At 36.4% G+C, this 22870-nt stretch overlaps 3 protein-coding genes and 1 long non-coding RNA gene across 4 annotated transcripts; 3 read left to right on the top strand and 1 right to left on the bottom strand.

Moving 5' to 3' along the window:
- Window positions 1-1279: 1279 nt before the first annotated feature.
- LOC111792833 lies at window positions 1280-4920 on the bottom strand. The gene is made up of 3 exons (XM_023674427.1): window positions 4701-4920; window positions 2147-2226; window positions 1280-1567 (listed from the first exon to the last, which is right to left on the bottom strand). The coding sequence occupies exons 1-3, from the start codon at window positions 4812-4814 to the stop codon at window positions 1498-1500; spliced, it is 264 nt and encodes an 87-aa protein (XP_023530195.1). The 5' UTR covers window positions 4815-4920; the 3' UTR covers window positions 1280-1497.
- A 1374-nt stretch (window positions 4921-6294) lies between these two features.
- On the top strand, window positions 6295-8328 carry LOC111792834 (sigma intracellular receptor 2-like). Its single transcript, XM_023674428.1, has 2 exons — window positions 6295-6698; window positions 7903-8328. The coding sequence occupies exons 1-2, from the start codon at window positions 6375-6377 to the stop codon at window positions 8077-8079; spliced, it is 501 nt and encodes a 166-aa protein (XP_023530196.1). The 5' UTR covers window positions 6295-6374; the 3' UTR covers window positions 8080-8328.
- Window positions 8329-13368: 5040 nt separating this feature from the next.
- On the top strand, window positions 13369-18050 carry LOC111792835 (homeobox-leucine zipper protein HDG2-like). The gene is made up of 11 exons (XM_023674429.1): window positions 13369-13895; window positions 14086-14312; window positions 14791-14908; window positions 14977-15165; window positions 15307-15729; window positions 15815-15916; window positions 16048-16248; window positions 16438-16612; window positions 16882-17153; window positions 17312-17407; window positions 17488-18050. Exons 1-11 carry the CDS (start codon window positions 13791-13793, stop codon window positions 17860-17862), a joined length of 2283 nt encoding a protein of 760 aa, XP_023530197.1. The 5' UTR covers window positions 13369-13790; the 3' UTR covers window positions 17863-18050.
- Window positions 18051-19653: 1603 nt separating this feature from the next.
- Window positions 19654-20607, top strand: LOC111792836. Its single transcript, XR_002814853.1, has 3 exons — window positions 19654-20072; window positions 20149-20223; window positions 20350-20607. It is a non-coding gene; the product is annotated as an uncharacterized LOC111792836 (long non-coding RNA).
- Window positions 20608-22870: the final 2263 nt, after the last annotated feature.

Genomic DNA, 22870 nt, shown 5'->3' on the forward strand with positions numbered 1-22870 from the left:
GAAAAAAAAAAAAAAAAAAAAAAAATTGGTGTGTTTTACTGAAAATGTGTCAAATTTATCAAGATTTAACATCTTCACTGTTAATCAGAAAAAGTGTGTACTAGAAGTTCCTTTTTACCTCACGAAGATTTATACTCATCGTTCACTTCTGGTAAAGTGGTAGGTGTGTGGTCCCAAGTTTATCAACGGTGTTTCCAGCAAACAATAGTATGGAAAGACTATTAAACAATCAAAGTCATGGATCAAATAAGAGAAGAAACAAACAAGTTCGTGGGTCAAGTTGGAAATAAAACACAAATCATGGGTCAAAGGTCAAATAAGAAATTAAACAAAAGTCATGGATCAAATTGGAGATTAAACAATCAAGTCATGGGCCAAATTGAAAATTAAACACAAGTAGGTCAAAAACTGATGAAAACTACCCAATTTTCAGAAACTCAAAACTGAAACCAAACAAAAAAAAAAAAAAAAAAAAAAAAAAAAAAAAAAAAAAAAAAAAAAAAANGAGTTGCTATGATCGAACATTTCCATGCAAGCTATTTCAACATTTGCAAGAAGTTCTTGAAACTCCGGGGAGTGGTATTTTCTTATTAAGTTTTTAATCTTTTTTTTTTTATTTATTTATTTATTTATTATTATTATTATTATTATTATTTTTTGAGAAAGTGAGATCTCATATTAATTGAGGACGAAACATTTTTTACTAAGGGTATGAAAACTTCTTCCTGGCAGACCGTTTTTAAGGGGAAAACTCAAAAAGGAAAGTCCAAAAGGACAATATCTACTAACAGTGGGCTTGGGCCATTATAAATGGTATAAGAGCCAGACACTGAGCGATATGCCAGCAAAAAGGCTAAGTCCCGAAGAGTGGTAGACACGAAGCAGTGAGCAAGCAAGGACGCTAGACACCGAACGAAGGTGGATTAAGGGGTCCCGAAGAGCGGTAGACACAAGGCAGTATGTAAGCAAAGACGCTGGACACCAAACGGAGGTAGATTAGGGGTCCCATATTGATTGGAGAAGGGAACGAGTGCTAGTGGAGGACATTGAGCCCCGAAGGGAGGTGAATTGTGAGATCCCACAGAGGTTGGGGAGGAGAATGAAATATTTTTTATAAAGGTGTGGAAACCTCAACCTAGCAGACGCGTTTTAAAACCTTTCAGAAAGGAAAGTTCAAAGAGAACAATATCTACTATCGGTAGGCATTAGGTTACGGAAAGTTTCTTCTTATCAAGGTTAGTAGCTATTTATTATGCTAGCCGTAAAATGTCGTACGATGTGACAAAAAATAAAAACACTCAGTACCCAATTCTGTCATATTCAATAATGTTGAAAAGCTCACAGAGCTATTTCACGGTAATCATTATTGCCGTTTTCCTATCAACCATTTAAATGCATGACCTACCGTCTGAGTTCTGATTTAAAATTCACAAGAAGAGACAAATATCAAAACTGAAAATCTAACATTCATGAATTAAAAGTATGCGTAGTGAGTTCTTACTCGAGTTTCACCTCTCTCTTTGGAGGATCCAAATCCAAATATGTATATGGCTCCGTTGGTTCCTCCCTGCAAAACGAAATCACATGGTCCCCATAACATATGAGAGTAGCATTTTATTAAGATTATTATCAACGCCAAATGAATTTTCTCCAACTTCCTTAGTTTATCAGGCTTAAAACGTAGGAATAGTGTTCAATTTATGAGATAACTAAAAAGAAAGTTCTGATGATGGAAAATAAAACAATCATTTCTTGATCAAATTCACGTGCCTTTTCGTTTATCACTACTATGCTTAACGTGTCGTTTCTATTCTCGATTCTACTAAAAACTATTTTCAGAAACTGTTCTTACAAATTTGATGAGTTCAAAACGGTTGAAAAGAAGCGACTCCATTAGCTCACAACATTTCAGACATGGCAGGGCATGAATGAAGGATACGAACAGAAAGGGCAAGGTACTCAAGATCAAGATTTCATCCTTATGGGTCTCAATTATCTACACTCAAACCCAGCGGGTGAAAGATTTGATCATTCTTCCAATTCCACAGCGAGGTTTCTTGAAAAGTAAAGCTAAGTCCTCATACTGACGAATGAATGAATCTATCTTGAAAATAAACAAAAGAGAACTGATAAGGTGCAATCATACCCAGGTTTCGAACGCATGCATCGCCAGAATAGCTTGAATGGCCCTGGAACAGTCTTAAATGGGTTCCCCTCAAAACAAGCCTACAATAAGAACAAAACAATAATCAGTGTCATCCAGGATATTCCACCACCTTCACACACCCTCCACCAAAAAAAATAAAAAGAATCAAAAACTTGAAGAGGATACATTTCATTGGAATATAATCTATTGTTGGGGTCATTCTTGTACATGCGAGATAACCTCACTGAACTGGCATGTACCTAGGTTGAGAAATTCAACAAAAAAAAAAAAAAACAAAAAAAAGTTTTATCATACTCCCTCTTTCTTCTTTCTCAACTTCTTCAAACCGAAATAAACTATGATTTGGCTACAGAAATGCAAGCCGAAATAAATAAACTATGCTTTATTCCATAACGTTATTAACCGGAGGAAGAACCTTATTTTTTATATCCCCTCAAACGAATCTAATCAAGCCTTGTGAATGAGAGTGCAATTACCTATGAGCTTATCTCTTTCATGGGAGGCTATTCTCCTCTAAACAGGGTTCCAGATTCATGTCTACTGGGTTAGACCATTAAAGTGGCAGTGGCGCTCTAGCTCAACAAAAATTGATAAGAAATATCATACTTAGAAGAGGAAGCTAGTGCTGCATTTTCTTATATGAGTTCAAATTTGATGGTTTTTCGGTTCAAGTCTGCAAAAAAGGAAGTGAAACATTTCTGATTTGTGGAGTGTTCCAAATGTTAATTGTTATGGGAATTGCTAGTGTTACAATTAGCTTTTTATGAAACATCTTAAGTATGGTCACCAGAAGAGACAATATTGTATATATTACTGTTACCAAGCCAACCAATCAGCTTAACCACTCGTGTCAATGACATTTTTGCTAAAGCGTTAAAAGAGGGATTGAAAGAAATCAACACTTGCACCAAGTTAGTTACGAAATCAGCATTTATCTATGGTAGACCAATTGTCAATCGTTATTCTCATAACTAATGAAGTTGTTGGCAAGAAAAGGTGACAAGAGAAAGAACTAGTTTCCAAAGTAGATCTTAAATCCTATTATTCCATTAAAAAAAATTTCCTCTTATTCTCCACAAAACAAATCTAAAAGTGATGAATCTTCTAAACCTAGTCAAGCCTTTTGCACTGTCGTCTGGTTTTCCAATCAATCTTCCTAAGAGAAGGGTTTTGGGTTTAACTAGTATCCTAGTGGAAAATTTAAGATTGTGGATCTGCAGGGATGCAAAAGGCGTGTTTCCCTTTTAAAATAGTTAGTTCTCTTCTTATGAGGTAAACCTATGTGCATTGAATCTTTGTTTGTAGTCAAGTTCTTGAGAATAGTAGGGAACTAACGCTTACGAATCAAGCTGGCTAAGGTGTTTTAGCAAGACAAGGCTCTTGTCTTGCCAAAACACCGTTACAACAGGAAAAAATGAACATGAGGAAATACAACAATTGACAAAGGAAAAGTAAAGAATTTCAGTAAACATTTTCCTCGTGAGAGCTATTGTTTTTTTCTTTTTTCTCCAGAACCTCCAACAATAAATAATTGAAGACAGACAAATATTGAAAAATTACAGTCGATTCAAAACTCAAAACTACTTGACATAGTAACTTACTTGGCAATACGATAGACTATTGTAGCAAGGATGAATTAAATGCTAATGAAATTCCAGAGAACATTATAGTTTTAGTTATTGAATATCCGATCTAAACCATACATGAAATCCTTAACTCTATAATCATCTTTTACATTTCCATGCACTACAAAAAACGAAAACCAAACGCTAGTATTGGAGGTCATATTCTCCAACCAAATACATTTGTGTACTTTCCTGTTGGAGGTGAAAGCACATGCGTGAGGCGAACGGGAGTTCTAATTTCTCCTTTTCTTCCAGAATATATAACTAATTGTAGGAAGACCTAAGAGGAACATTGCGTTGAAAGCTTTACTTTGAAGAATAAAATTCATAGAGTGTTCGAATGACAAAACAAAATCCAACAGAATAACTATTTCCAGTCATCGCACACGTTTCGATCTCCTTGGCCATTCGCTTCGTCCAAAGATTTAACAAGTAAACCTCACTGCTATCCAAAATACTGCAATTATCTTCCGGAAATTTTGCTGTCAACATAAACGAGATGCTCTTATGCTCCTAGTTCCTAAGAGCCATAATTTCTAAGATACTAGTCGCTAAATCCATCCTGCTTCCGACTTCTCAAATTTACTCCCAAACTTATCAACGATACCATGTACAACCAAAACCCCCAGGAAAAACACGTAATAATCCAAATCCATCAGGAAACTGAACATCGAAGAAAATGCTTCATTATCGACTCAAACGATCGTTGAAATAAATCGCATCCTACCTAGCGACGACAAACTCCGGAATCATTTCGATATTCATTTCTCAAATCAGTTCATTAGAAACAAATCGAAATCGGAATAAACAAGAAATTAAAGAGCAAGAAGAAGACTAGATGAAATCATGTGGAAAAAGAAGCAAGCAATGCTGATGAACATAGAAACCACGAAGAAATGGAAGTTTACTTGAATGACATCCTCCGCTCTGTCGTTGCATCTGTGAGCCTTAGGCTGGCGATCCTCGCCCTCAGGCATCCCCCATGGACTTTCCCTCCTTTTCACAGGCCTTGCCTCGCTCATCTTCTCTCTCGGACAGGAAATTATGAGCAGTGCACACCGGCAAGGGAAATATATACTCGATTCAATTTCAGACTCTTCGCAGAAATGCCTACGACGCGATGCTGTTGCACAGGCATCAAATTCCACTTAGCTGCGAACTTGTGCAAACGACGTCGTCTTAGTGTTTATTTCATTTTCATCTATTAAATTTTATTAAAAAATAATCTCTATATAAACCCTAAAATTTATTACCATAATTAATTTTGTTATTAACTAAAATGTTTCCCGTTCCAAGGCGTGATGCTTGTAGCTATGTGTTGGATGTCTCAGTCATGCTTGTCCAAGACGTGTTATCCATGGTTGCATGTGTATTCCAAACCTCTTTTACTTGCTTTCATATTACATAGGTCTTTACTTGACTGGTCGCCGGAATCATATCTATTCCTGCTATGGCTAAAATACCCCCAAATATACTATGGGGTATCTAACTAGTTGTCAATTCTTCTTACCCGGGTTATACGTTATCAAAGTCGTGGTTGTTGCTTATTCACTTTTAGCCTACAACATTGTTTTCAACCTATTTCCTCGTTCACATTCTCTAAAACATTTCTCATAAACATGATCCGAGACTCGAGCATACACTAATATTGTCACCGAAGTACGAATTCACATGGCTAAATTGTTCGTTGGGTTATAATGAGTTGTAAGATCCCACATCAATTGGAGAGGGGAAGGAAGCATTTCTTATAAGTGCGTAGAAACCTCTCCCTAACATAGACATTTTAAAACCGTGAGGGTGATGACAATATATAACAAGTCAAAGCGAACAATATCTACTAGTGGTAAGCTTGGATTTTTACACAAGTTCTACATAATTGTTGTCCCCCCTGCCACAATAGTGCGATTGTGACACTGAGCACATCAAGGTGAAGCCATGGACAACACCGAGCCCAATATAAACTAGCTAAGTACGAACACTATCATGCAACTAATCTGACTTTAGCATTAACGGAATCTTACATAATTTGCCTCGACATTAATTCCAGCTCAAGTTGGGTAAAAGACAAATGGTGACGGTAGGTTGAAAAGTGATTGTCCAGTGGTCATCGATACTCTTACGAATTAATTTGTTTTCCATTGCTAATTAATTGTTAGCCTATTTAGGCATTTTTGCATATTTATAATAAAAATTGTATATTGTAAGTATATAATAAGAGTGGTATATCTGTCATATGAAAAAAACATGTTAGGCTTAATATTTAAGACAAGAGTGCTATGAACATGTAGGATTTCCCTTGTCCTCATTGCAGCCACGTGGATCACGTGGAATTTATTTATGTCAATGGTTCCATTATTAAAGTAAAGGAGATAAATCGCCGATTATTATCTTAACCATGGATGGTTCCATTTTGACTCAACCATGGTTAACCTCAATAAATAAAATAAAATAAAAGCCATTTACATTTAAAAAATAAAAAATAAAACTCAGCTATAAGAATAGCCTTGAGAATTGAGCAGCCCAGCCCAAGATCCGATCAATTGCTCTGCTCAGAGACTCTGAGAAGAAAGCTCTGTGGAACCATGGGCGCTCTTCTCAAGCTCGTTGACGCTCTATTGTTCCTCGCATTTCTCGTACTTGCCGTCGTTGTGCCTTTAATCGATTTCCAGGAGGTATTGCCTAAAAGCCTTTACCCTGATTCTGTAATCGATCTCAAGAGGTGGTACGTCGCCCGATCGGGGGATTATTTAATGGCCGAGGCTCCTCATTTCGTCGTTGGCCTTATTTGGTTCGAGCTTCTTTTTCAATGGCCTCTTTTGTTTCTCAATCTCTATGCCTTCTTCAGCTCCAAGGCTTGGTACAGGACCACTTGCTTGATCTATGGCGTTTCTCTCGTGTCTTCCATGGTATTTTTCTGTTCCTGTTCGGATTAATTTGGTTTTTGATTGATGGAATTTGTTCATAGCCTGTTGATTTTATCTTTGTTTGATTGAATGTATCTATTTTAGGTTAGGATTGAGTAGGGAGATGATTTTGGATATGTTTAAGCATTTGGCGGAGTGGACGATGAATTTGAAGTTAGTAGAATTTATTCCAGTCTTGTAGAGATTCAATAGACATAACTTGGTTGTTATTCAGCTTTTCTAGACCATTTTTAGAAGAATGTCATTTCTAGATTCTTGATATATGTAGTTGATGATGCTGATAGAAGTTTTGGTTTCTTTTTTGATTTTAAGTTCAATAATATGGAGACCAGGATTCAATCCTGTAATCTCTTGGTTGATGGTATGTGTTAGGAATTACAAATCTCCACAATAGTATGATATTGTACACTTTGAGCATAAACTCTCATGGTTTTGTTTTTGGTCGTTGTATTCCTTATTTATAAACTCATGATCAGCTCCTTAATTAGTCGATGTGGGGCTCATCTCCCAACAATCTCTCTCATCGAACAAAGTACACCATAGAGCCTCCTCGGAGGCCTATGGAGCCTTCGAACAACCTCCCCTTAATCGAGACTCGACTCCTTCTCTAGAGCCTCAAACAAAATACACCCTTTGTTCGACACTTGAATCACTTTTGACTACACCTTAGAGACTCAACTTCTTTGTTCAACATTTGAGGAAACCACGAACCTCCACAATGGTATGATATTGTCCACATTGAGAACAAACTCTCGTGGTTTTGCTTTTAATTTTTCCAAAAGGGCTCATACCAATGGAGATGTATTCTTTACTTATAAACCCATGATCAATCTCTTAATTAGTCGATGTGGACTCTTGTACCAACAGTATGTGCTTTAACTAGCTGAATAATGCTCGGGTTGACCTAATCGAAATAATAGTTAGGTGGGATAGCTTTGTATGATGTTTTTAATTTCATAAGCTAGTATTGAACTAGCTTGGGAACTGCATTCTTGTCAATAAACTAAGGATTCAACATCAGACTTTTGGCTTTAAATGGTGCATTTGAGATAGCTAACTGCAAGATAAAAAGGATTTTTCTGCTTCGTTTGTTAACCTTCTTGTAGGGATACGCTAGTTTCTATATCATTTCCTTCAGAGAAATTTTACTTGTATTGAATCACATTATCTGGCTGTGTGATTTCAGTCTGCTGTGATGGGTGAAGTGGTTGGATCAAACCGGGCATCTAATACTCTGTTGACAATCTACTGGCCCTTCATGGGTTTGGGGGTGTTGGCCGTGCTACGCGGGCTCGTGCCATGCTCGAGCAAGGCTACGATCAACGGACCCAGACCATCAAATGGCAGGAAAAAGAGGGCTTGAAGTGCCATCCTAGATCGCCAACGGTCTGTCTGTCCCGACCGAGCATATCACATTGTCGGACTGAGGATGTTGGTTCTTTAGGTAATGGTGCAACTCTCTCTTTTAACCTTCTAGCAGTCTTTCATTGTATGAGTGGTAATGGTTCGAATGAGCTTGATTTTTTAGTTTGATCCAATTCTTAGAGGCTCATTTGGTTGAAATATTTGATCGTTTTAAGAATAAAATTGAGTTAAGCCGAATCGAATTACATGAATGGTATTAATCCTTTTTTTAGCATTCGTATCACGATTTTACCATGGCTAAATTTTAGAGACACAAAAACTAAAGCTTATGAATCGCTTTTGTAACAAGATAACCATCGTTGAAAACCGTCTTTACATTGGATGGTTAGACGTTGGATGGTTTGGTGTTTTGATGATCCCTACTTAAAATTGAATATTTTAAAAACTATTAAGAGGTTTTGGGCCTTCTAGTAGACTTCTTACTCATGGCAGTCTCAGCAAGAAAGATTTTGGGCCTCAACGAGAAAGGAACGGGCATTTTTAAGGACTAGCCCACTTCCCATTACTCAACGAGTGTAATTCCTCGCACAAAATTAAGGGAGCCATTGAAAAGTGACTAAAACACCAGAAACGTTGAGCTGCTCGACTATAAAGGAGAAGGGATTGAAAGCTTACCTAAGGCGACTAATTGAGTGTCAGCATGTAATAGTGCCGGTTATTAAATTATGTATAGAATGAAAAACGTCTTAAATGGTACGTCACTCTTCCAAATAGAGAAGAATTTATACTTAATTTAACTGGTTTTTACGTCAATAAATTCTACCTCTTCTTACTCGTTGTTAATTGATTCGTTGGGACAGTCCCTAGTCATGTCTTCTCAAACATGAAGAAATACAAATAGGATGTATAAGAACGTGAGGGACAAGGTCTAGAGAGCTCTTCATGTGTGGAAAGAAGTAAGTTATTTACGTTGGGAGGCAAGAAAGTACTCATCATATTTATAGCACAAGCTATCCTTGACTATACAATGAGCTACTTTGCCCTACCTCAAACATTTATGATGATATTAATCCGATGTGAGCTTGGTTCTGGTGGGGTCCGAGTGGGATGAGAGAAAAATGCACTAGAAAGTTAGCATGTTTTAAGAGACTCATATAGTTTAGACATTTCATGTAACGACTCTAGCCCACTACTCATAGATATTGTCCTCGAGCTTTCCCTTTCGGACTTCTCCTCAAGGTTTCAAAATGCGTCTTTTAGGAAGAGGTTTTTATACCCTTATATGGAATGCTCCAACCGATATGAGATCTCACAATCCATCCTCCTTGGAGGCCAGTGTCATACCCTTTTATGGAATGCTTCATTCCCCTCTCCAACAAACGTGGGATCTCACAATCTACCCTCCTTGGAGGCCCAGTGTCATACTCTTATATGGAATGCTTCGTTCCCCTCTCCAACAAATGTGGGATCTCACAATTCACCCTCCTTCGAGGCCGAGTGTCGTACCATTATATGGAATGCTTGATTCCCATTTCCATCCATGTGGGATCTCACAATCCACCGTCCTTGGAGGCCCAGTGCACTCGCTGGCACACCACTTGGTGTCTGACTTTGATATCATATGTAACGACCATAGTCCACCGCTAGTTGTTCTCTTTGGGCTTTCCTTTCTGGGCTTCCCCTCAAGGTTTTAAAACACATCTATTAAGGAGACGTTTACACACCTTTATAAGGAATACTTCATTCCCTCTTCAACTGACGTGAGATCTCACACTTCAATATGGTGATCTTCTTGAAGGTCATACCAAAAATGACCCCTCTCGATCACTCAGAAAAGTATAATTTAGCGTAGAGAGTCAATCGCAAATGGGTTCGAGTGAAAACTTGGAAACAATAGCATATCATAATAGACACTAAACACAAATCCTTCAATAAAAGGCCATCGTACCACATTATAAAAGACTTTAAAGGAAGAAGAGTTGATCACTTAATAATCCTACGGCTGAAAATTGTACACATTTTTAAATAAATAATTAATAAAAATATTTCAAGTAAATTAGAGGAAGACATTCAACCGTTGCCGATAGCGTCGAAACTATCCAACGCGATTGCGTCACTACAACACAAAAGCCAACGTTGACCCAATTTTCCGCATTTGACTCAGTCAAAAAAAACGCCAATTCAAGCGCGTGCCTCTCACGACAAAACGACAACGAAAACATTTAATCAAGCTGACAACGACGGTCAAATCAACGGCCAGCAGCCAGCCAGAGAGAAAAACAAGGGCCACGATCGTAACAACTTTCCTTTGCATTCGATAACGTCACAACAAAGTCAGCCCACGTCATCCCCCGGGCCCACTACCACATCCACGTGTCAGATTGCTTAGGAATTTAGACTTCATCAAAGACTCGGTTAACTAAAGGAAGAACTCCTCCCTTTATTCTGCTGTGCGTTTTCTTGGACTTGAATTCAGTGACGACGAGGTCAAAAGGTGACATTATTTTAATATTATTTATTTTTGTATTAATAAATATTAAAATAATAATCAAATTAATTTAGTCATTAATATTTATTTATATATTTTTTTTGGTGAATTGTTGAATAAATATAATGGGAATATTTTAATGGGCAGTTAGCTAGAGGAACAAACCCACGGAGACCAATAAATAAAAATGCCACGTGGGAAAATAAATTTATGAATTTTGTATATTTCTGTTAATTTTTTAATTATTAAAAATATTAAAAAAAAAATTAGTGTTGAATAAGGTGGCGTGATTGAAGGTGTGTCCCCCATTTGTCAAATCAGAAAACTCGTGAATAGTGTAAAGTCTTCTTGATTTGACATTTTACACCAAAATTCAATTTTTTTATTATTATTTTTATAAATATTTTAAGTAATTTCAACAAGTCAACTTGCATGGTCCTACGTGGACCTTCAATTCGATAATTCCTTCTCAATTTGGATTTGCTTATTTATTATTATTATTATTTTAAATAGTTTTGCCAAAAAGAAAAGTCAACTGGGACAAAAAAATATATATTTATACATTATAACAACCTGTTATAATTGGGTTTTGGGTTTGCGTACCATCTTAGGAGAGAATAACTTCGGTATCACAGTCCAAGTTCATCGTTCATAAATATTGTCTGTTTTAGTCCGTTACGTATTGCCTTTAATATCACGATTTTAAAACGCGTATGCGAGAGAGAGGTTTTCACATCCTATAAGAAATGTTTCATTCTACTCTCTAACCGATGTGAGATCTCACAATCCACTTCTTTGGGGGCCAACGTCCTCGCTAGCACACTGTCCGATGTCTAACTCTGATATCATTTGTAACAGTTTATAAACAATTTTTCGTTGTAGTCTCCAACCGATGTAAGATCTCATATGAACAGTCATATCGACAGCTTTAAAGGTCTTAGTGATATAAGTAACGTAATCACTTCTGCTAGTTCCACCATTTAGATAAATATTTAGAAACATATATATCTTACGACTCTCGATTTTTTTTTTCAAATATATTATTTCATTGTTAATAATAATAATAATAATAAATGTTTAGAAATTGTCAACCTAATTACACATTACACGTTGAATACATGCAAGATGAAGAACTCTTGTTGCATTGCATGGAACTTATTTTTTTATTTTATTTTTTGTTTATTTTATTTTAAAAAATAAAATATTTTAATAAATTTGGAGAACCACCAAACCATCATTTAGATTTAGAGAAATTAATCATATTTTCAAAACTTTTGAAAGATAAAAAAAAAAATTAATATTTTTTTAATATATATAAAAAACAAATATATAATTGAATAGAATTTATTTCAATTTTTTAACCACATATACATTAATAATTTTTTTTAGTTATTAACCATATATATAGGGAATATTTGTTTAGAAATTACACTATTATTAAATGTATATGATTAAGTTTTAAAATACATTAATTATCCATTTAAACCTCAATTTAGCTCCCATAAATTAGAAAATGACCATCTTTATTTATTTATTTATTTATTTATTTATTATTATTATTATTATTATTTTCGTAAGAATGCATGGCGTAGCCATGGTTGGGATGCTTATTATAAGTGTCCAAGTCCACGGATATGGACTTTTCCCTTTTAGTTCACCGCTTCCAGATATGGTTCTTATGGACCTTTCCCTTCTAGACTTCCCCTCAAGCTTTTAAAATGCACGTCCCTTTGTGGCTTCCCTCAAAGTGCTTATTTAAGCTTTCCCTTTCGGGTTTTTTCTCAAGATTTTAAAATGGGTCTGCCCAGTGTGGCTGTGAAATCATTTGTATGAGCCCAAATCCATCGTTAGTAAATATTGTTCTCTTTGAGATTTTCCTTCCGAGCTTCTGTTCAAGGTTTTAAAATACGTTTGTTAGGAAAATGTTTCACACTCTTATAAATAATGATTCGTTCTCCTCTTCAACAAGAGATCTCACACTTATGCTCGATTCTTAACTCTATGATTCATAACACGTTCCATAAGTTTTTCTTTTAAATCTATGAAATCGAGAGAGATACTAATATTTCAAAATCATGCTCACATCGACCTAATTTACAAGCTTTTTGATGGTTTTCGTTCGAGAAAGTACCAATTGTCTCTCATAAATCATAAAAACAACCAAATTCTTCAAATCCCAATTCTCCATTAGTATAGTTTGATAATAATGATATCAAATCTCCATTGGTTTAATACCCAAAAACCTTAATAAAGATTGGCACCTGAAAATTTTGTAATTAGTTATTATAAAAAAAATAATTAAAAATCTAAATTATGAACAAAAATTAAAAACAGATGAAAACGCATGCATCCAAAATTTATGGTATCTTATGCAATAAATGGAATGTTAATTAAATTCCCTTTTATTTGTGAGAGATCATTTTTTTTTTCTATAATTTTATTTCCTAATTAGGGTTTGTGATAAACATTGCAAACAAACTTTAATAAAATATGAATTTATTTTTATAAATAATTTTTAAAAATTTAAAATTCCCTTGAGGAGACTTTTTTTTAAGACAATAATTAGGTAGAAATTGGAATGTTAAAAAGTTTCCAAATAATAAATAAAATAATTTTTTTATTAGGGCTTGTTTGGTAGCCGTCATTCATTGCACTCAAGCTCTCTCCTAGGGCACAATTATAAATTTTTAAAATTTTAATTTTTTTTTTTTAAATTTTAAAATTTTAAAATAAAATAAAAAAATTATTTTATTTTTCGTTAATATATGTGTGTGTGAAGAGAAATTGCAATTACGCCTCCTCCAGCCACCATTAAATGCAATCCCACCCTCTCAATACGCTCTGCAATTACTCTTCTCCCCCACTTTTTTCCCTCTCCACACCCACCTTCTTCTTCTTCTTCTTCTTCTTCTCTTTTCATCTCTTCACTGTCCACTTCAAGCATTCCATATCTTTAAACCCAAAAAAAACCCTTTTTTCTTCTTCATTTTGAGGCTTTTTTCTTGAAAAAATTGGGATTTGGGCAATTTGGGGTATGATTTGATCTGGGTTTTTTGTTTTTTGATTTGGGTTTTTTTTTAATTTTTGTAAAGCAAGAAAGGAGAGAGAGAAAGAGGGAATTGTCTGAAAAAAAAACCCCTTTTTTTCAATTTTCAAAGAAATGCTGTTTTTTGTGTAATTTTAAGTAATTTTGTACTGTTCTTCAACTAAAAAGTTGGAAAATGCCAGCCGGAATGATGATTCCAGCCAGAAATGCGCCGTCGATGATCGGAAGAAATGGGAATGTCGGTGTTTTTGGCTCTCCGGCGAGCCTTGTTCTTGGTCAGGTTAGTGTTGAATTTCCAGTGTTCTTCAATCAAATGTGTTTGATTTTGTGTTTGGTGGGTAATGTCTTAATTACCCTTATACGTTCTTAATACGGGGTTTACATAGAAAATACTCCGTTCTCATCTATTCAGAATATCTGCTAACAGTGGACTTAGAACGATTATTACTGAGAAATGCATAATTGTGCAGGCAAATATGATGGAAGGGGCGCAGCTACATGCATTAGACATGCCACAAAGCGGTTTGCCAGACAGCGATTATGGGATGATGAAAGAAGCAGAGGACTTCGACAGTGCCACTAAATCAAGCAGCGAGAACCACGAGGTTGGTTCTGGTGACGACCAAGACCACCGTCAACGCTCCAAGAAGAAGCGTTACCACCGCCACACTCAGCACCAGATCCAACAAATGGAAGCGTAAGCTAACCCACTTCCCTTAAAATGCCTCAATTTTGTCCGCTTAATCGAATACATCTACATTGGTACGAGGTCTTTTGAGTAGATGAAAAGTAAAGCCATGAGAGCTTATGCTCAAAGTGGATAATATCAATTTCTAACAAATTTTGTTACCAATAACTTGAAAATTCGGTGAAATTTTTAGTGGGTGTCGGTTCTTTCGTCTTCACTGATATGGGTACCTTTTGGGCAAACGAAAAGTAAAGTCACTAGAGCGTATGCATAAAGTGAAAATGGATAACATCGGGTCGTGATTCTAACATATTTTTGAAAATTTGGTAAAAATTTTTTATGGGTGTAGATTCTTTCATCTCTATTGGTACGAGACTTTTTAGAGAAACGAAAAATAAAGTCATAAGAGTTTATACTCAAAGTGAATAATATCATATCATTATAGAGAGTCGTGATGCAATTTGGTGAAATTTTTTTGTGGGTGTAGATTCTTTAAGGAGTGTCCTCACCCAGATGACAAGCAAAGGAAGGAGCTGAGTAGGGATTTGGGTTTAGAGCCATTGCAAGTCAAATTTTGGTTCCAAAACAAGCGAACTCAGATGAAGGTAATTTCAAAAATGGTTTCTTTTTTCATTGAAATATAAAAATTTATGCTTATATTTACTCTCTTCAGACTCATCACGAGCGACATGAGAACACTCACCTCCGAACACAAAATGAAAAGCTTAGAGCCGATAATATGAGGTATCGAGAAGCGCTCAGTAACGCGACGTGCCCCAATTGTGGAGGCCCGACCGCCATTGGAGAAATGTCGTTTGATGAACATCATCTCAGGCTCGAAAATGCCCGCTTAAGAGAAGAGGTACCAAAATCTTTAGGGTTGTATGTGAATTTTGGATTGGATTATGAATTCTATTAAAAATTTAAATAATTTTTAAACAAAAATTATAAAAAAAAAAATTATAAAATAAATAAAAGCTTGTAACTCAATTTTGCATGGTAGATCGATCGCATTTCAGCCATAGCAGCAAAGTACGTAGGAAAGCCAGTTTCAAGCTTCCCTCTTCTTTCCCCATCAATTCCCACACATCCTCTAGAGCTCGGAATGGGCAGCTATGGAGCCGACATGTACGGGGCGGCGGACCTTTTGAGGACGATAACCACGCCATCGGAGGCCGACAAGCCGATGATCATCGAGCTGGCGGTTGCAGCCATGGAGGAACTAATTCGAATGGCTCAAATGGGCGAGCCCTTGTGGATGACAGCCCTTGATGGCTCAACCACACTGCTTAACCCAGATGAATATGTCCGAACCTTCCCTAGAGGAATCGGACCCAAACCCGCTGGGTTTAGCACCGAAGCGTCTCGAGCCACCGCCGTCGTCGTCATGAACCATATCAGCCTCGTGGAGATGCTCATGGACGTGGTAACCCTAATAATCCTTCTTAATAACTGAAAATTGAACGGAATTTGGTCTCTCCGGTGACATTCCGGTGTTGTTTGTTCCTCAGAATCAGTGGTCGGCCGTTTTCACTGGGATTGTCTCGAGGGCTACGACATTGGAGATTCTGTCCACCGGCGTTGCCGGTAACTACGACGGTGCATTACAAGTGGTATGTCCCAAAACTCCCAACAAAAATATATTTTTGCAATATAATATATTTGATATATTTTATTTTATTTTATGTGTATCTTGATTTTCAATCTCACTTCTGTTACTTATTCTTAACAATTGTTCAATCAGATGGCGTCGGAATTGCAAGTGCCATCGCCGCTCGTTCCGACTCGGGAGAGCTATTTTGTGAGGTACTGTAAGCAACATGGCGAGGGAACATGGGCTGTCGTGGACGTGTCGTTGGATAATTTACGCCCTGCTCCGGCTCTTCGATGTAGAAGAAGGCCTTCCGGCTGTTTGATCCTAGAAATGCCTCAGGGCTATTCTAAGGTAATTTTAAAACCTGAGTTTAAAGGTTCGAATCTTCGTTCTCGTTTTGATATTGTTTAGGTGAGATGGTTTGAGGATAGACGGAGTTTTTTTTAAGTTTAAAACATGGGTTGATGAGAATTTCAATCTCTAGTCTTTTTGTTAAGGTTATAGGTGTATGTCAATTGAATTATGTTTGAGTTGATATAGGTTACGTGGGTCGAGCATGTTGAGGTGGATGATCGAGGGATCCATAGTTTGTACAATCAGTTTGTTAGATCTGGTCACGCCTTCGGTGCAAAGCGTTGGATCGCCACGTTGGATCGTCAGTGTGAACGTCTTGCTAGTGCCATGTTGACGAGTATTCCGAACGGTGATGCGGGTGGTAATTTGATTTTCTATTTCTCTCAATTATATAAAATCTTCTTAAATTAAGGTTTTTTTTTTTTTTTTAATCACCATTTGAAATTTAACTTTATAAATATTTTTTTCCAATTTTTTCCAATTTTTTTTATCTATTTTTTTATATATGTTTTAGAAAATCAAAGCTAAATTTAAAGAATTAAAAGTATTTTTAATATAAAAAATGATGAAAAAATAAATTAAAAATAAAATATTTAGGCCTAAAATTATCATTGTAAAAATTGGTATCAGTGATAATGAATCAAGAAGGAAGAAAGAGCATGCTGAAGCTAGCAGAGAGAATGGTGATGAGCTTTTGCGGCGGAGTGAGCGCGTCGACCGCGCACACGTGGACAACACTGTCAGGAACGGGAGCCGATGATGTCAGAGTCATGACTCGTAAGAGCATAGACGATCCCGGCAGGCCACCTGGCATTGTCCTCAGCGCCGCCACATCCTTTTGGCTGCCTGTTCCTCCTAAGAGAGTCTTCGACTTTCTCAGAGATGAAAATTCTCGTAACGAGGTATGTACGATCAATTAGGGTTCGTTATGTTTCTAAATCGTCCTATCGAAAGTTTGACCTAGTCGGTCGAAACCCTAATTTTATATAAGGTCACTCGTTTGTTCAATGAAATGAATTGAGATTGTGCTTATATTACGATATGCTCGTATATATTACAGTGGGATATTCTATCAAACGGTGGAGTTGTGCAAGAAATGGCCCACATTGCCAATGGCCGTGACACGGGCAACTCGGTCTCATTGTTACGAGTAAATGTAAGTTTTTCTTACAAATTTACGTCTTATTCAAATCATAAATTTTGCTTTTACTTGACACGTTTTGTTGTAAAATTTAGAGTCCAAATTCAAGTCAAAGCAACATGTTGATATTACAAGAGAACATCACGGATCAAACCGCCGCGTTTGTGATCTACGCTCCGGTAGACATTGTGGCCATCAACGTGGTACTAAACGGTGGCGATCCCGATTACGTCGCCCTTCTCCCCTCTGGATTTGCCATTCTTCCCGACGGAACCGCCGCGTCGAACGACGGGGCTAACAGCATCATGGAACATGGCTCAGGCGGGTCGCTGTTAACCGTTGCATTTCAGATCTTGGTCGACTCGATTCCGACGGCTAAACTATCACTTGGGTCGGTAGCGACGGTTAACAACCTGATTGCTTGTACTGTGGAGAGGATTAGAGCCTCTCTTTCGTGTGAGAATCCATGAATTTGCAGAGAAGAAAGATGAATGGAAGAAGTCAAGAACGCACCTCTTAATGAAGAAATAAGGGTCCTTTCATGGTGGGGTTCGGGTATTGACTTTGTCCATTACAGTGTTTCTTCATTACCCAAGTTTGCTTCTTTTCATAAGAATTTACCTTTCTTAAATGAAGTAATTATGTATTCTCTTGCATATGTGTATGTATTTTGCCTTTCATTCTCAATTCGAATGAACGTTTCTTATCAAATGGGGTGAATTATACTCGTTCCAAATTAAGTTCGGGCCTGTTCTAATTGTTAGAACTAAAACTAGGGTTCTCGAGTGAAAATTTGATAATCACGAGTTAGAGAATTTTGTATGTATAGTGATAAATCATACCTGATACCTTAGCAGAAAGACAGTCTAATAGTTTGAATTTCCCATCTCATGGAAAACCTTTTTCGCTCCGCTCAGTCCTATTCCCCCGTAGGGATAAACCATTTTCGCTCCACTTAGCCCTATCTCCCGTAGGGGTATTTTAGTGGTAGGTTCTATAGGAACGGGACGATTCTCCTAGCTCATTATCAGACAGTCACTTATTCACAAACCTCGTGTGGAGCTAATAATTAGAATTTCTCATCTCATGGAAAACCCTTTTCGCTCCGCTCAGTCCTATCCCCCGTAGGGGTAAACCCTTTTCGCTCCGCTCAGCCCTATCCCCGTAGGGGTATTTTAGTGATAGGTCAAATACCTAGTAACAAATTTCTCCTATGTAAATATTTAATTTTTGAATTTTACAAGTGGGAAATAAGTATAATTTTTTTTAGATAATTAAAAAAATAACCCGAAAATAGATCGGATTTGAACTCAGTTTAGTTACTTGGTAATACTAAACAACATCCCAACTAGAGTTTTTGCTCTACAACATAATGACACGACACGTCGTTTATTTCTTCTGGGCCGTCGTAGCCCAGGCCCACGGTTTGTTGACACGGTCCAATAAGAACCAAAGTTTCAAACTGGGCCAAAACTGAAAAGCCCAAAAAAAAAAAACATTTTGTCGGCAGAATTAGCGGGGAAGGAGTCAAAGGTTCGTTTGGTAGGATTCCTTGTGAGTCATGGTATGGAATTATGTTCCATGAAAATAATGTCGGAGTTTTGTTACAAAAATTATTAATTATATTATCTCATCTAATTCCACATAAAAGTCAACCCCTTCCCCCCATCATTTTTGTCTCTCCCACATTTCTTTATTATTATTTTTTTAATTTCTAATTTAATTTTCCAAAAAAATATTAAATCTCCAAATTTATAACCTACCAAAAAAAAAAAAAATTATTATCCTCATTTAATTTCGATAATATATATATATATAAGAGAACAAGCAAAATAACTTTATCTTTTATATGACATGAGAGGACGACAACCACTCCCTTATTACTGTTTAGACAAAATCTCTTTGGGTTCCCTTCCGAACTTCTCCTCAAGGCTTTAAAACGCGTCTGCTACGGAAAGATTTTCATATCTTATAAATGGTGTTTCATTCTCCTCCCCAACCAATGTGAAATATCACAATCCACCTCCATTCAGGGCTCAAGTCCTTGCTGTTACTCGTTCCTTTCTCTAATCGATGTGGGATCCCGCCAAATCCATCCCTTTGGGACCAGCATCCTTACTAGCACACCCCCTCGTGTCTACCCTTCGAAGAATTAAAAAATATATATATATATATATATATATATATATTCGAAGTAACTAAAATAGTATTTTAATATAATAATTATAATAAAAATAAACTTTATATTTCAAATGATGGAATTCTCATTTCTTAAACCCCTTCTCACAAGCTCTCATTTCACGCTCTCAACATTCTTTGAATGGACAAGAAGAACGCCGCTGCAGCCGGTGGTGATCCGCCGCCGGAGAAATCCTCCTCCGCCGCCACAGGAGCTGAAGAACCGTCGGAGAGTGGGTGGACGGAGTATCTAGAGGATTATTTGTGGTCGGAAATTGAGAGAAAAAACAGTTTTTTGTGTTGTTCAAGTAGTGGGAGCTGTAGTTGGGACATTTCAGAAGGCAATAAGGAAAAAATCAATGCTTTAACCCCATTTTGTAGCGTTGGGGAGGCGATTTTGGATGCCCCAAACAAGCTAAGCTTCAAAAAAACAACAACTCAGACGATTTTTTACGATGATTCCTTAGAAGATACGGCCACTTCTCCTGTTCTAACTCCAAAAGTACCCTTTAATTCTCTCTTTTTCATCTCATTTTTGCTTTATTTTTCAATTATTTCATTGAATTTTTCTGTTTTAGGTTGCTGATTTGAACGTATGAACAACCCATCTAAATCCTAGGATCGATGAACATGTCGTGATCAGTAACTCCACGGTAATTATAATTATGGGTCAAATAATTTACCTTGTTAGACCCTTTAGATGTAAAAAAAGTAAGATTAAAATTATGGGTTTTGTTCCTTTTTTGTGTTTTTTTTAACCCAATTGAGGATTTTTGTAGGGCAGCAATGGCCATTGGGGAATTATGATTCAAAACCCAGAAAAAGCTGCAGAGAAGCAAAGGAAAAAAGGGCTGTGTTTGAGTCCAATTTACATGTAATTTGAGCTCTCGAACTCAACTCAAACTCGCTATTGTAATCTATAATTCTCTCGTTTCGTTCATTGTTTTGGATTATTCGAGTAATCAAGTTTTTCTCTTTCACCCAGTACCCGATACGAGATTTCTATTCACGAGTTAATAAACGAGTCTTGTTCGTTATTCGATTGCTTTAACTGAAACCCTAATCCAAAATTTTCGAGTAATTTGAGCGTGTGATTTCAACTCATAAAGACACGGTTATTTTGGTCAAATTTTTCAAAACATATCATGTGCGGAATAAATGTAAAATCTAATTCGATTTCGGTATAGTAATTACAATGATAAGAACAAAAAAAACACAATCAATCAATGTTTTAGATACAAACATGTATCAAAATCTCTTAATCATATAACATTAATGAATGCTAATTTTTGTTTTCTTGTTAGAACATCAAATCCAATAGAAAAAAGAAAAAAGAAATAAAATATTTTGTATAATTTGTTGTTATAAATCATTGGCCTTCAAACAACAAGACATTATTCAAACGTTGTTGAAAAGGTAAAATGTTTGGTCTCAAAAATAGTATGTTTGGACCAAAAAAATGGTTTTCACATGGAAGTTTAAAGCTTTTTGATGGATAAATGGATATTATTTTTCTTTCATTTATTCCATTTTAGACAGAGTAATGAGAATCTAGCTTAAGTTTTGGACCACTCTCAAAATATTTATTATTCTAACGCTAAATTAATTATTTAATATAATTAAATGTTACACACACATCGGTTGAAGAAGGGAACGAAACATTCCTTACAAGAGTGTGGAAATCTCTCTCTAGTAGACGCGTTTTAAAACCGTGAGGCTAACGCTGATACGTAACGGGCTTGGGCTATTGCAAATGGTATTAGAGTCAAACACCGGGCGGTGTGCCAGCTACGACGGTGGGCTCCCAAGGGGGTGGATTGTGAAATCCCACATCATTTAGAGAAGGGAACTAACATTCCTTATAAGGGTGTGGAAACTTCTCCCTAATAGACGCGTTCTAAAACCGTGAGGCTGACACTGACACGTAACGAGCCAAAGTGTACACGTATTGTTGGAATGATGATCGAACCCGACTTATGATCTAGGATGGTAATTGATGTTTTATCTAACATAAATTTTAAGATATCACGTGAAATTTGAATCTCTGACTTTTAACCGATTGACTTGTCCCGAGTTGAATAGAAAACGACAAATACTATAGAAAATATTTATAAATAAAGAAAATATAGAATATAAGAGGATGAGTTAAATTATAATTATATAAAAGGAAAGGGGGCAGTGATTTAAATAAACAAATCAGAAAGGACTGCAAAGTGAGACCCCTCCATGTGCAATGGCAGTTGAGCTTAGGACATTCAGCTTAATGATCAAAATTTGCACACGAATCTCTTCTGCATCCCTCGCTATCTATGTCGATGGGTAGGAACCACGAATCTCTACAATAGTATGATATTGTTCGCTCGCTATCTATACCGACTGTTAGGAACCACGAATCTTCACAGTGGTATGTTATTGCCCACTTTAAACATAAGTTCTCGTAGTTTTGCTTTTGGTTTCTCCAAAAGGTCTCGTAGCAATTGAGATAGTGTTCCTTACATATAACCCATTATCTTTCTCTTAATTAGCCACGTGGGACTACTGTTCTCGATAATCCTTAACATCGACGTTGTCGACAATTTGAGATATGCTCGGGTTGGCATAAACATGGAGATTAACGAAAAATTATTGGAAAAGGGAAAATAAAATCGGTTTTAAACATTAAATCGCATCAATTAATTTGATGAGAGTAATGAATTGGTTGGAAAATAAAATAAAAAAAAGTAAGAAAAGGGTAGCTATATGGTCAGGTTTGGTTAGTTGGGCAGGATCAATCGGTCTAATTAGAGAGATGATTAATTAATTTGTACATAGTTTAGGGATTGCCTTAAATTTTAATTAACTACCAAACTCAAATTAGGTGATCAATCACATTATATTAGCAACAAGAACCACTACAATATTTTGTTTACTCGTCAATAATATATTATAATGTATGAGTAAATGAACGGTATATGATTTAACTAATACTATATTCAAATGAGAGTGCAGCTTTAATTTTGGTGGCTCGATCATTGGAACTTCAAAGTTAAACGTGCTTGCTTGGAGCAATTCTATGGTGTGCGACTCTCTGGATAGATTTTTAAGAAACACGTGAGTCGGGACAAAATATGCTAAAATGATATGTGTTGGTTTGTGGAGATTGTTTTTGCTCTTAGAAGTAGTTCAAACCAAGTAAATAGTATGATCGTGTCACAAGGATACATGGGAATGTCGAGGTTTTCGATTTCAATAAGATATACCTACCAAAAGCATTGTCTGCTCTTGGAATACCATTTGTACGAGTTTCGCTCGCACTACTAG

The sequence above is a fragment of the Cucurbita pepo genome, chromosome LG04 (genome assembly GCF_002806865.2).
Source record: "Cucurbita pepo subsp. pepo cultivar mu-cu-16 chromosome LG04, ASM280686v2, whole genome shotgun sequence".
In the NCBI taxonomy this organism is placed as follows: Eukaryota; Viridiplantae; Streptophyta; class Magnoliopsida; order Cucurbitales; family Cucurbitaceae; genus Cucurbita; species Cucurbita pepo.

Coding starts and splice junctions, on each gene's coding strand:
- LOC111792833 (XM_023674427.1), bottom strand. CDS start 4,814: ATGAGCGAGGCAAGGCCTGTGAAAAGGAGGGAAAGTCCATGGGGGATG. Junction 2,227..4,700: donor GAGCGGAGGATGTCATTCAA/GTAAACTTCCAT, acceptor TTCTTATTGTAG/GCTTGTTTTGAGGGGAACCC. Junction 1,568..2,146: donor TGCATGCGTTCGAAACCTGG/GTATGATTGCAC, acceptor TTCGTTTTGCAG/GGAGGAACCAACGGAGCCAT.
- LOC111792835 (XM_023674429.1), top strand. CDS start 13,791: ATGCCAGCCGGAATGATGATTCCAGCCAGAAATGCGCCGTCGATGATC. Junction 13,896..14,085: donor CGAGCCTTGTTCTTGGTCAG/GTTAGTGTTGAA, acceptor ATAATTGTGCAG/GCAAATATGATGGAAGGGGC. Junction 16,613..16,881: donor TCCGAACGGTGATGCGGGTG/GTAATTTGATTT, acceptor AATTGGTATCAG/TGATAATGAATCAAGAAGGA.
- LOC111792834 (XM_023674428.1), top strand. CDS start 6,375: ATGGGCGCTCTTCTCAAGCTCGTTGACGCTCTATTGTTCCTCGCATTT. Junction 6,699..7,902: donor TTTCTCTCGTGTCTTCCATG/GTATTTTTCTGT, acceptor GTGTGATTTCAG/TCTGCTGTGATGGGTGAAGT.